Source organism: Ictalurus punctatus, chromosome 27 (assembly GCF_001660625.3).
Source record: "Ictalurus punctatus breed USDA103 chromosome 27, Coco_2.0, whole genome shotgun sequence".
In the NCBI taxonomy this organism is placed as follows: domain Eukaryota; kingdom Metazoa; phylum Chordata; class Actinopteri; order Siluriformes; family Ictaluridae; genus Ictalurus; species Ictalurus punctatus.
The window spans coordinates 7,022,343-7,035,477 of NC_030442.2; the positions used below are offsets into that span (position 1 = coordinate 7,022,343).

The 13,135-nt window shown below is 41.5% G+C and overlaps 1 protein-coding gene across 1 annotated transcript in view; it reads right to left on the reverse strand.

The window, feature by feature from the left end:
* Window positions 1-13,135, reverse strand: part of galns (galactosamine (N-acetyl)-6-sulfatase) — a 47,607-nt gene that overhangs the window by 15,022 nt on the left and 19,450 nt on the right. The window contains exons 10-12 of the mRNA XM_017459210.3: window positions 7,310-7,446; window positions 6,905-7,007; window positions 433-554 (exon numbers count right to left, since the gene is read on the reverse strand). Coding sequence (XP_017314699.1) covers window positions 433-554; window positions 6,905-7,007; window positions 7,310-7,446 — 362 coding nt within the window. The remainder of the gene's footprint in view (window positions 1-432; window positions 555-6,904; window positions 7,008-7,309; window positions 7,447-13,135) is intronic.

Sequence of the window (13,135 nt, forward strand, 5' to 3'; positions counted from 1 at the left end):
CTGCCCAAAGCAAGAAAGGGTTTGTAAACATTAACGAGTGGTGGTACGTTCACGAGCGTAGGTCATGTTATGTCATCTGCTTACCGTATAGGTGTACAATCACTGCTTGTACTCTGTCTATTGCTATGCACGATTGTCAGCGTGACAGGTATAACAGCACTGTGTATGGTTTTAGTTAAACACTGTGCAAGTACAGCCACACAAATGTCCTCGTTAGTGTTAATGCATCCACTATTAAGTCTTTCAGTGACACACTTCCAGTGAGACTTTCATTTATTTTTTAATTTTCTGCCAATTGGTGGACATGTTCATGCTATGTGCAAAAGTATGAAGGCAGACACCCATGTGGCCATCCGCGAACAACACCCTCACGTGTTCACAGATACGCAGATGTATAAATCAGGCCCTAGTCACGTTGACAGGCAGCCTTACTTGATTGGTTGTTTCTCGCCCGGGTCCCGTCCCAGATGGAAGATGAGTGGCTGCATGGTATGCTCCTGCTGGGTGTGATTGGTGACTCCAAGGACCTCCTGGCCAGGGCAAAAGTTTACACCCTGTGGAAGAAGGACGTATTAGTATAAACTAACACGAATATGGTTCCATCGAGATTTCGTCTGTTCTAAGTAATACGTGAATTAAAATGAATTGCACATGGGTCGGTCAGAGAAGGGGAAAACACTCGAAATTCCATAATATACAGCCGGGTCCATAAGTATTTGGACAGTGACGCAATTTCCGTAATTTTGCCTCTGTATACCACCACAATGGATTTGTAATGAAGCAATCAAGTGATAGAAGTGTAGACTTTCGGCTTTTGGGGTTTAACAAAAATATTGCACTAACCGCCATTTTTTTTTTCATAGTCCGTCCATTTTCGCAGTCTGAAAAGTAATTTGCCAACTGACTCATAAGCAGTTTCATGGCCAGGTATGGCCTGTTTCCTCGTTATTTCATGACAAATTAAGGAGATAAAACGTTTGGAGTTGATTCCAAGTGTTCAATTTACATTTGGTAGCTGTTCATGTGAACTCTCAATATGTGGTCCAAAGAGGTGTTGATGCAAGTGAAGGAGGAGGTCATCATTAGGCTAAAAAAAAACAAAAACAGACCTATCAGAGAGATAGAAGAAACTTTAGGAGTGGCCAAATCAACGATTTGGTACACTGTTAAAATCTAGAAAGTCTAGAAGACTCCCATGGAGGTAGGTGTAACATTGATTAAAGTCTACAATCAAGAGAAGCCTTCATGAACGTAAATACAGAGGGTTTACCTCAAGATGCAAACTACCGGTTCCACTCAAAAACTGAAAACCCAAGACTTTGCTAGAAAACATCTATAAAAAAAAAAAAAAAAAAAAAAAAAAGTCTGCCCAGCTTTTGGAAAAAGATTCTTTGAACACATAAAACCAAGATTAACTTGAACCAGAATGATGGGAGGAGAAGAGTATGGAGAAGGAAAGGAAGGGCTCATAACCCAAAGCATACCACATCATCTGTCAAACATGGTGGAGGACGTGTTATGGCATGGGCATGTACGGCTGCTAATGGAACTGGGTCACTGGTGTTTATTGATGATGAGGCTGTTGATAGAAGCAGCAGGATGAATTCTGAAGTGTATAGAGCTATACTTTCTGCTCAGAGTCAGTCAAATGCTGTAAAACTGATAGGACAGCACTTCACAGTACAGATGGACAATGACCCAAAATGTACCGCAAAAGCAACCCAAGAACTTAAGGCAAAGAAATTAAATGTTCTTAAATGGCCGATGACCTCAACCCAACTGAGCATGCTTTTCACTTACTGAAGACAAAACTGTAGGCAGAAAGACCCACAAACAAACAGCAACTGAAGGCGGCTGCAGTAAAGACCTGGCAAAGCATCTCAAGGGAGGAAACTCAGCATTCGATGATGTCCATGGGTTCCAGACTTCAAGCAGTGACTGACTGCAATGCATCTGCGTCCAAGTATTAAAAATAATCTGATTATATGACGGGACTGTCAAAATGGCTGTAATTCCTAGACGGTTAATGGCATATTTTGGTTAAAGTGCTTGAATTAAAGCTGAAAGTCTACACTTCAATCTCGATTAGATCTCTCTTAAAATCCACTGTTCTAGTGTCCAAGGGCATAATTATGAAAACTGTGTCACTGTCCAAATACTTATGGACCCATCTGTAGCTACTCTAGGACTGAAGAGTGGCCATTCATTACCATGTACTTATTTGTAATATTTTTTTTTTGTCTTTACGGTGGAGTCAGTGATTTTTAAGTAATAACGTTGGTATTTGGCGATGTCCTCCTGACATTTTGGGAGCTTCCTTAAAATACCCACTCAGAGAAAAATCTGGGCTCTGTGGCAGACAAAAGGAAAACAAATTAGTCTTTGCTCATCAAAAGACCCTACTATCCTCAAGGTACAGTGAAGACATGCATCAGTATGCATAGTTTGATGAGTCCCTGACCTAATGAACTAGCATGAGGATACGTTTCAGACTGAGACTACAAAGCACTTCTGCAAGTCACTCTGGAGAGTGGGGTCTGAGAAATCCTATAAATATAAAATAAAGATATTCTTTATATCTACACAAAATGTCAACATTAAAAACCAAATCAAATGTTAACACAGTTCCAACAGAAAAATGTCCGAGGATCTTCAAGCAGCATTCCTGCCCAAGACTCCTATAGCTCCTATTTCTCAAGAACTAATGAGTCTCTGATTCACGTTTACGAATTACACGTGGACACTAAACCCCAGTAACGACACCTAAGTGCAAGGTCCCCACATGCACATTTGTGATTATGAATATGTATTTTTACTATCGGAATAACTATTTAAGATATTCAGATTGATATTTATGGTAGAAGATCATAACAGCGTACTGAAAGCATGAGGTATATCGACTGATCGAGGATGACCCTTATGACACACTCTTCAGCAGAAATTCAATTAAGAGACGTGATGGATGGAGAGATGCAGTGGAAACATCAATAACTCTCTGGCGACAAGGAGGATTCATCATAATCAACGAACAGACCTGCAGTATGGAAATTTGTGTGTGTGTTTGTGTTCCCTGTTGCCTGAAGCTATTGTGGTACCTCCTCGGCAACACTGCAGGGCATCTGTATCTGTGTGTGTGTGGCAGCAGGAGGTAAGAAGAGAGGATGCTGTGGGCAGAGTCTACGCATGGAACTGGGCCTTTGACATATACACACACACACACACACACACTTCACAGTTCATCACTTCAGTCCCTGTAATCTTTTTTCCACACCATGATCTAAAGGGATCCAACAAATGAAATCTCAGCAGACTCAGGGGGAAAAAAAAACCTCAGCATTTACCAGAAAAGAAGCTGCAGCTCTATCTATTCATAATACAGCAAACCTACAGCTATACTATAAAATACTACTGCAGCATTGTTTCTCAATCCCAGCCCTGACGTACCACTGCCCTTACAGTTTGATGTTTGTAAAAGAATTCTTTTAGAAGGTAAAATGCGTCAGCCAATTAAATGCTACTGCAACCAAAGACATCTGACAATGTTCTGGCGTTGTCAGAATGTATCATTTTTTTGATCATTATTAAAACCTCAGACCGTGACTGCATTTACAATAGTTATCTATATGCCACCAATAGGAGGACAGCATAGGATGACGTGCAAATCACAAGACAGCAAATACAGGGCAGTAGATCGTAAACATGCCAATGGACCGAATCTCAAGCTCACGTTCAAGAAGGTTTGTTTATGCGAGCCCATTTTCTGCACAAAACCAGATTGCATTTACTGATGACATAAGCAGAGCACGGGAATTTTCTTTAATCGCAGGTTTAGAAAATCTCATTAGAAGATCTTCAGCGTAAAACCTGACATGGAGAACAGGTTACCATAGAGTTACAGAATGAAAGAGTTTTATTAGGATCAGCTTGTACATTGTGACGGGTAATAATCTTAAAAGACTGCTGTGAGGACTCACTGAAATCCTGGTTCATAATATTTATTAGCTTACAAGCTGAATCAGGTGAGTCGGTGAAACTGAAAAACACACTATATTGCCGAAGGTTTTGGAAGCCTGAATGATCGCATCCATACGTGCTTTTGAAACGTCCCATTACAGATTTAGTCGCGCTTTGCTTTTGTAATAACCTCCACTCTTCTTTCAAGGCTTTTCATTAGATTTTGGAGTGTGGCTGTAGGGATTTGTGCTCATTCATTCACGAGAGCATTAGTGAGGTCAGACACTGATGTTGGGCAAGAAGGCTTGGCACACAGTAAGTGTTCCAATTCATCCCAAAGGTGCTCAGTGGGATTGAGGTCAGGGTTCAGTGCAGGCCACGAGTTCTTCCACTTCAAGTTTGGTAAACCATGTCTTCATGGAGGTCACTTTGTGCACAGGTGCATTGCCATGCTGGAACAGGGCCTCTTGGTTCCAGTGAAGAGAAATCTCAACACTAAAGCATGCAATAACATCCTAGGCAATTCTGTGCTTCAAACTTTGTTGCAACAGTTTAAGGAAGGCCTACATATTGCTGTGATGGTCAGATGTCCACATACTTTTGGCCAGAAAGTGTATAAAAGACGGTAGCACTCCTGGAACAGATGACCCTACTGTAAATTGCTTGGGATTTAAAAGAATCACTACAGAAATCAGTATGTATGTCAAAGTTGAAAAGGGTTTTCAAATGAATACATCAACGAACAAACAAACAAGGAAGCAAATTTCATATCCCATATTTAAAATTATGAATAAAATGCTGTACAGGTAGCAATACAGCAACTACATGGTAGCGATGGCGAGAAGTTATTTTGTATAACTTGTATACAAAATAAAAAAAAAAGTTATTTTTGCTTAGAGCAAACACAAGTAAAGAAATGCCACTGGCTAGAGAGCAAAATATGCATCTTAAAGTCCTTATACCATCCACATGACCCGACAATCTTTCAAGCCGGCCTCTGGCCTCGCGCCAGTGGAACCACAATAAACCATTTTCATATTTCATTTTTCACCCCTATGATTTCTGACAGGAAGGAGCATCGGATGCAGAGCACTTACTCTGTGAAATTTCTCATTTCGCACTTCAGTGACCCTCATGGGCCTTCGAGAGGAATGCACCCGCATGAACGATACTATTAAGCCATCATTTCAACCACATTTAAGTGCAAAGAAACCAGCAGGGAAAACCTGGTTGTTTTAAAGAGTCCTTATACTCATGTCAACTGAAATCATCCAAATCAATTTCAGCAGTGCAGCTTCTTTGAATTACAGCGGTGTCGAGCGAGACAGGGGTCAGAGGGCAAAGCTGAATTCTGAAGCCGTCTTTTAAGCCCACACCCCACTCCAACCCCCACACCCCCACATTAACCACAAGGACTCCTCTCCGAGTGTCCCTCGGCCGCTCGAACAATCGATAAGACAGCTCACAGGCAATCAGCCACCATTATTTGTGAAGTTCCACTCCAGTTCACATGAGCTGATAAAGGAGGTGCCTATTGATTCAGCGGCCCTCCAGGAGAGGGCAATTTAAGCAGCCGATGGGGCATAAAACAAACTCGGGGAAGAAAAGCCCTGGGCCAGAGCTGGTTCTGGGGTCTACATGTTGAGTGTCATTCAAGGAATAAGAGAAAGAGCATGTGCTTTTATCTCTCCTTCTCTTCTTTCTTATCACCACATCAAGCTTGTTGTACGAAGGATGCTACTGGGGCAACAAATGATTCCTGCTCGCTGAAGTGTGATAACCACATTAAATGTGCAGTTTGTTATTTTTTTAAATAGTTTCTAAACCTATAAAAGTGATATTATTTCAAAAGATGCATTTACAATACTGCCATTCATGTAAAATCGCATAGGATCTTGCTTGGGCTTCTTTTAACATGATTATCTTGTTATAATGGCACCGGTCAAGAGGTGGGATATATTAGGCAGCAAGTGAACGGTCAGTTCTCGACGCTGATGTGTTGGAAACAGGAAAAATGGCCACGTGTAAAGATCTGAGCGACTTTGACAAGGGTCAAATCGTGATGGCCAGACGACTGGGTCAGTGCATCTCTATAACTGCAGGTCTTGTGAAGTGTTCTTGGTATGCAGGGGTTAGTTCCTACCAAAAGTGGTCAAAGGAAGGATAATTGGTGAACCGTCAACAGGGTCATGGGCATCCAAGGCTCATTGATGCATGTGGGGAGCGATGGCTAGCCCTTCTTGTTCAGATCCACAGAAGTGCATCAGAACTAGACCATGGATAAATGGAAGAAGGTGGCCTGGTCTGATGAATCATGTTTTCTTTTACATCATGTGGATGGCTGGGTGCCATTTACCTGGGGAAGACATGGCACCAGGATACACTATGGGAAGAGGGCAAGCTGGGAAACTTTGGGTCCTGGCATTCATGTGGATGTTACATTGACACGTACACCACCTACTTAAACATCGTTGTAGACCAAGTAATCCCCTTCATGCCAAGAGTATTCCCTAATGGTAGTGGCCTCTTTCAGCAGGATAATGCACCCTGCCTCACTGCAAAAATTGTTCAGGAATAGTTTGAGGAACATGACAGAGTTCCAGGTGTTGATTCGGCCTCCAAATTCCCCAGATCTCAATCTGACCGAGCACCTGTGGGATGTGCTGGACAAACAAGTCCGATCCATGGAGGTCCTACCTCGCAACTTACTAGGAACTACTGCTAACATCTTGGTGTCAGATACCACAGCACACCTTCAGAGGTCTTGTGGAGTGAATGTTTCCATGGATCAGAACTGTTTTAGTAGCACAAGGAGGATCTATACAATATTAAGGGAGTGGTTTTAATGTTATGGCTGATGATAGATAGATAGATAGATAGATTTCAGGTGTAGCTTATGAGACAGTAGAATAGAAAGAAAAAGAGAAAAGTGCTGTTCATTAGTCCTGACCTGTTTAAACTCCTCCCACGAGTTGGTCCACGTCCAATAATGTGCCTTGTACAGCCCGACCCGCACTGCCATCATCTCATTGCCACGGTAATAGAAAACGGGCCTGTTGAGTGTGAAATAGGATTGGTGAATGCTGGACAGTGGTGATAAGTCGCCTCATGCTTGGGCACTGCCAACTAACGCTGCCCCTCAGCCTTATCCCATTACGCGCTCAGCAGAACACCTTATCCACTGTGGTGGTCTCTCCCCCTCTCTTTCTGCCTCTGTCACTCCCTCTGTCTGTCTGTCTGCCCCTCTCCTTTCCAGGGGCTACAGTTGTTAAAAATCTGTGGTATATCAGTGCATTCTGATCACCACTTTGTGTGTGTGTGTGTGTGTGTGTGTGTGTGTGTGTGTGTGTGACACCTTTCTGTTAATGATTTGTTAAAGAGGGTGGAACTCAGATCCAGGCCATCGATTACCCGGTCTTCAGGAGCATTAAGGCCGGCTAGAGCAAGGCTGGTAGTGAAGAGATCCATCACGGTGCCCAGCTGATAACTGACCTACAGAGGAAAGAGAACAGAGTAGAGAACGATAGAGACAGAAAAAAAAATGAGAAACATGAGTGAAATGCCTAGCTATCTAATATTAGAGTCACTGAATATAGTTCAGTACAGTTACTGCACAGTAAGATTCTGCACCACCAAATCTCATTTACAACCCCATTTCCGAAAAAAGTTGGGACAGTATGGAAAATGTTAATAAAAACAGAGGTGTGGTGTGTAAATGTACTTTGACTTGTATTTAAACAAAAAACGTATAAAAGACAAGGTATTTGATGTTTTCACCTAATCAACTGCATAGTTTTTTGAAGATAAGCGTTTATTTTGAAATTGATGCATGCAGCACGTTCCAAAAAAATTGGGACAGGGGTAATGTAGGACTAATAGCAATGTGACAAGTTGAAATAAGAAGGTGATGGCAGGCAATCGTCTAATCACAGTATATATATATATACTGTGATTATACGAATGCCTCTATTATATATATATATATTATATATATATATATATATATATATAAAAAGGAACCTCCAAAAAAGGCCTAGTCCTTCGAGAGCAAGGATGGGTCGAGGCTCGGGAATCTGCCAACAGATGAATCAGCGAATAATCCGACACTTTGAGAACAACATTCCCCAAAGACAAATCGGTAGGATTTTGGGCATTTCACCTTCTACAGTGCACAATATAATTAAAAGATTCAAGGAATCCGGTCAAATCTCAGCGCGTAAAGGGCAAGGCCGAAAACCACTACTGAATGTATGTGATCTCCGATCTGTCTGATGTCACTGTCTTAAAAACCGTCATGAGTCTGTAACGGATCTCCTGACATGGGCTCGGGAATACTTTGCTAAACCTTTGTCAGTCAACACCATTCGCCGCTGCATCCACAGATGCAAGTTAAGGCTTTACGATGCAAAGCAGAAGTCATACATGAACACTGTCCAGAAACACTGCCCACTTCTCTGGGCTCGGTCTCATCTGAGGTGGACAGTAACACAGAGGAATCGTGTTTTGTGGTCCGACGAGTCGACATTTCAAATAGTTTTTGGACAAAACTGCCGACGTGTTCTCCGGGCCAAAGAGGAAAAGGACCATCCAAGCGTCAAGTCCAAAATCAAGCGACTGTCATGGTATGGGGGTGTGTCAGTGCTCATGGCATGGGTAACCTGCACATCTGTGAGGGCATCATTAATGTAGAAAGATATGTACACATTTTGGAGCAACATATGATGACATCCAGCGCAGGACGACGCCAAACCACATTCTGCCCGGATTACAAGCGCATGGTTGTGTAAGCAGAGAGTGCGGGTGCTAGCATGTCCTGCCTGCAGTACTGACCTGTCTCCGATTGAGAACGTGTGGCGCATTATGAAGCGCAAAATGAGGCAACAAAGACCCTTTACCAGATGTGCAGCTGAAGAAATGCATAATAGATGAATGGGGGAAAATTCCACTTGCTAAACTTAATCAACTGGTGTCTTCAACGCCCAAACGCTTAATAAATGCTATTAAAATAAAAGGTGATGGTACACAGTGAACAGTGGAGTCATCAGAATTGAAATGTGTGTAGAATTTCAAAAATAAATAAAATTCACAAAGCATGCTAAAACATCAAACAATGTGTGAATAATGTGTTTTCAATATAGTACAGGTTGAACAGAATTTTCAAATAACTTCTTTTTTTGCGCATTTTCCATACTGTCCCAACTATTTCGGAATCGGGGTTGGATTTTGAGCTGAAATCAGCAAGCAATTTTCCATTCACTCATAGTATAATAAATACCATGTCATAGTATAATAAATACCATGTCAGTTTTCATTTCACTTCAAGACGTCCGATATTATTTTCTATACTGTAGAAAATAATATCAGTATATAATTCTATACTGGTTGCTAACAATTTGTGCAAACTTCATATCTCAATCACCACACACTCGCATCAAATGATATTTGAGTATTTTTACACACACACACACACACACACACACACACACATATATATATATATATATATATATATATATACACACACACACACAGTATCTCACAAAAGTGAGTACACCCCTCACATTTTTGTAAATATTTGATTAGATCTTTTCATGTGACAACACTGAAGAAATGACACTTTACTAAAATGTAAAGTAGTGAGTGTACAGCTTGTGTAACAGTGTAAATTTGCTGTCCCCTCAAAATAACTCAACACACAGCCATTAATGTCTAAACCGCTGGCAGCAAAAGTGAGTACACCCCTAAGTGAAAATGTCCAAATTGGGCCCAATTAGCCATTTTCCCTCCCCGGTGTCATGTGACTTGTTAGTGTTACAAGGTCTCAGGTGTGAATGGGGAGCAGGTGTGTTAAATTTGGTGTCATCGCTCTCACACTCCCTCATACTGGTCACTGGAAGTTCAACATGGCACCTCATGGCAAAGAACGCTCTGAGGATCTGAAAAAAAGAATTGTTGCTCTACATAAAGATGGCCTAGGATATAAGAAGATTGCCAATACAGTGACACTGAGCTGCAGCACGGTGGCCAAGACCATACGGCGGTTTAACAGGACAGGTTCCACTCAGAACAGGCCTCGCCATGGTCGACCAAAGAAGTTGAGTGCACGTGCTCAGCGTCATATCCAGAGGCTGTGTTTGGGAAATAGACGTATGAGTGCTGCCAGCATTGCTGCAGAGGTTGAAGGGGTGGGGGGGTCAGCCTGTCAGTGCTCAGACCATACGCCGCACACCGCATCAAATTGGTCTGCATGGCTGTCGTCCCAGTAGGAAGCCTCTTCTAAAGATGATGCACAAGAAAGCCCGCAAACAGTTTGCTGAAGACAAGCAGACTAAGGACATGGATTACTGGAACCATGTCCTGTGGTCTGATGAGACCAAGATAAACTTATTTGGTTCAGATGGTGTCAAGCGTGTGTGGGGCAACCAGGTGAGGAGTACAAAGACAAGTGTGTCTTGCCTACAGTCAAGCATGGTGGTGGGAGTGTCATGGTCTGGGGCTGCATGAGTGCTGCCGGCACTGGGGAGCTACAGTTCATTGAGGGAACCATGAATGCCAGCATGTACTGTGCCATACTGAAGCAGAGCATGATCAGTATGTAGTATTCCAGCATGATAACGACCCCAAACACACCTCCAAGACGACCTTTGCCTTGCTAAAGAAGCTGAGGGTGAAGGTGATGGACTGGCCAAGCATGTCTCCAGACCTAAACCCTATTGAGCATCTGTGGGGCATCCTCAAATGGAAGGGGGAGGAGCACAAGGTCTCAAACATCCACCAGCTCCGTGATGTCATCATGGAGGAGTGGAAGAGGACTCCAGTGGCAACCTGTGAAGCTCTGGTGAACTCCATGCCCAAGAGGGTTAAGGCAGTGCTGGAAAATAATGGTGGCCACACAAAATACTGACACTTTGGGCCCAATTTGGACATTTTCACTTAGGGGTGTACTCACTTTTGCTGCCAGCGGTTTAGACATTAATGGCTGTGTGTTGAGTTATTTTGAGGGGACAGCAAATTTACACTGTTACACAAGCTGTACACTCACTACTTTACATTGTAGCAAAGTGTCATTTCTTCAGTGACGTCACATGAAAAGATCTAATCAAATATTTACAAAAATGTGAGGGGTGCACTCACTTTTGTGAGATACTGTATATATATATATATATATATATATATATATATATATATATATATATATATATATATATATATATATATACACACACACACACACATAATATATGTTTTTTTTTTTAAGTATACACACCCCTGTCAAAATTTCAGGTTTTCATGATGTAAAAAATTAAACCAAGATAGATTATGTCAAATCTTTTTCCACTTTTAACGTGAAATAGCAACCAATACAATTCAATACAAATAGAAACATTTTAAGGGGAAAAAAATGGAGAAAAAAAAAACTGTAATTGTTAAAATGTAAACTTTTATTGTTAAAATTTTAACATGAGTGTGTAGACTTTCTATATCCACTGTAGACTGACTTCCTTTGAACTTCACCAATATGCCCTTCATAACACAGCGCCTCTGACGTGGCAAAAGTAAAAAAAAAAAAAAACGAACAGTAATAAGTTCTCAGTGCAAAATCTTTACATTTACAAATTTAATCAGTGATCCAAGACTTTTTTGCTTTGACATTTGCTTCTTTAGTTTTTCACTGGATCAAAATTAAAGTAGCTAAAACGTAGTGAATTTCACCCATTTCAAACATATCCGTATTATCATAGTGACCTGCTCACATTAGGACTGTAAACTCTGAGCCTCGATAATAGGTTTGTCCGATACAATGAATTAATCGTCTCTACATGGTGCCACACTGCCACGGTATCCTTTGGTGTTTACTTTAATTACATTTATATTACCAGACCTGCCCAGCTTTACGCATATCCGGTCACTGCAGATGCATTCAAACACCCTGGACAGCAGATCGACAGTGAAAAACTGCCAGCCATGTGCACGTTAGACAGACCATTTGTAAAAGGATTATACAAAAAAAAAAAAAAAACGTACTGCTATGTTTAATGCACTACTGTGGAATCATCTTTTTTAAAAAAACAAAAAAACAAACCCCAACCATCCAGCTGAGTTTTGGTTTGTGGCTGCACAGCTGGTAATATAATTACACCCGCCCCTACTCTCCTTAACCCTGAAATGGTGGAGACGCTCGTTTCCCTATCTTTTTAAGGCCATCGCTTCTAGACAATTAAATTGTCATTTTTTTTTAAAGCAAGGAAAAATCAATATCGCAAAAGCCCACTTAACAACCGCAACAACTCGTGCAGTGATGCAACTGATAGTGATTCAGATGATAATATTGTCCCAATTTGAAGATAAATTTGCAAATGCGTACTCTCGTTTGTATTTGAAATAAATATATGTTACGTGTATATATTCCCACCTCTTCCGTGGACACGTAACTAACCCCTAAAAAAAAACAAAAAACCCTTACTCTGCCACTTACACCTCTACTCTGCGCACTTTGCTTCTTCTAGAACTCACTTAAAGATCTCGTATTGTAGCACTACTTGTATTGTTCTCCGCTTGATATATCGCTTTGCTTGTATTTCCTCATTTGTAAGTCGCTTTGGATAAAAGTGTCTGCTCAATGAATAAATGTAAATGTATATTTTACATTACAAAGTAGTGAAAAACAGTGCAAATGTAATGCTTTTTTTTTGCCAAACTCTTTCTTGAAAACTATCGTGGCCTTCAGAAAGCGTGATCAGAGTACGGGATGACAGGACAAGCCTGGTGACTCCTGATCATACGAGCTACAATACACCACTACATGCACACACACACACACACACACATACATCCTCTCCATGAAACCCAACAGGAAGCACAAAAGGAGTCTGTCCATGGGGCCCTGATGATGTGCTTCTCCAGTCCTCTCTAATCTCAGGCTCAGCGTTATTATATACCTCACAAACAGCTCTGTAAATGAGGACTGAAGAGGCCGGGTGTGAGGGAATGAGGGAGGGAGGAAGAGAAAGAGAGAAAAGGGGGAGATGGGACACGCTGGAGCTGCGGTTTTATCTCCCTTCGCCAGTCGCGGCACAAAATAAAGCTTTATTTTATTTATAAACTTTGAACTATTTTCCGATAAAATGCCATTTTTTCGCTGTCATCCTTGATCTTCCATTCCATTCTCTCCTGAGCGGCC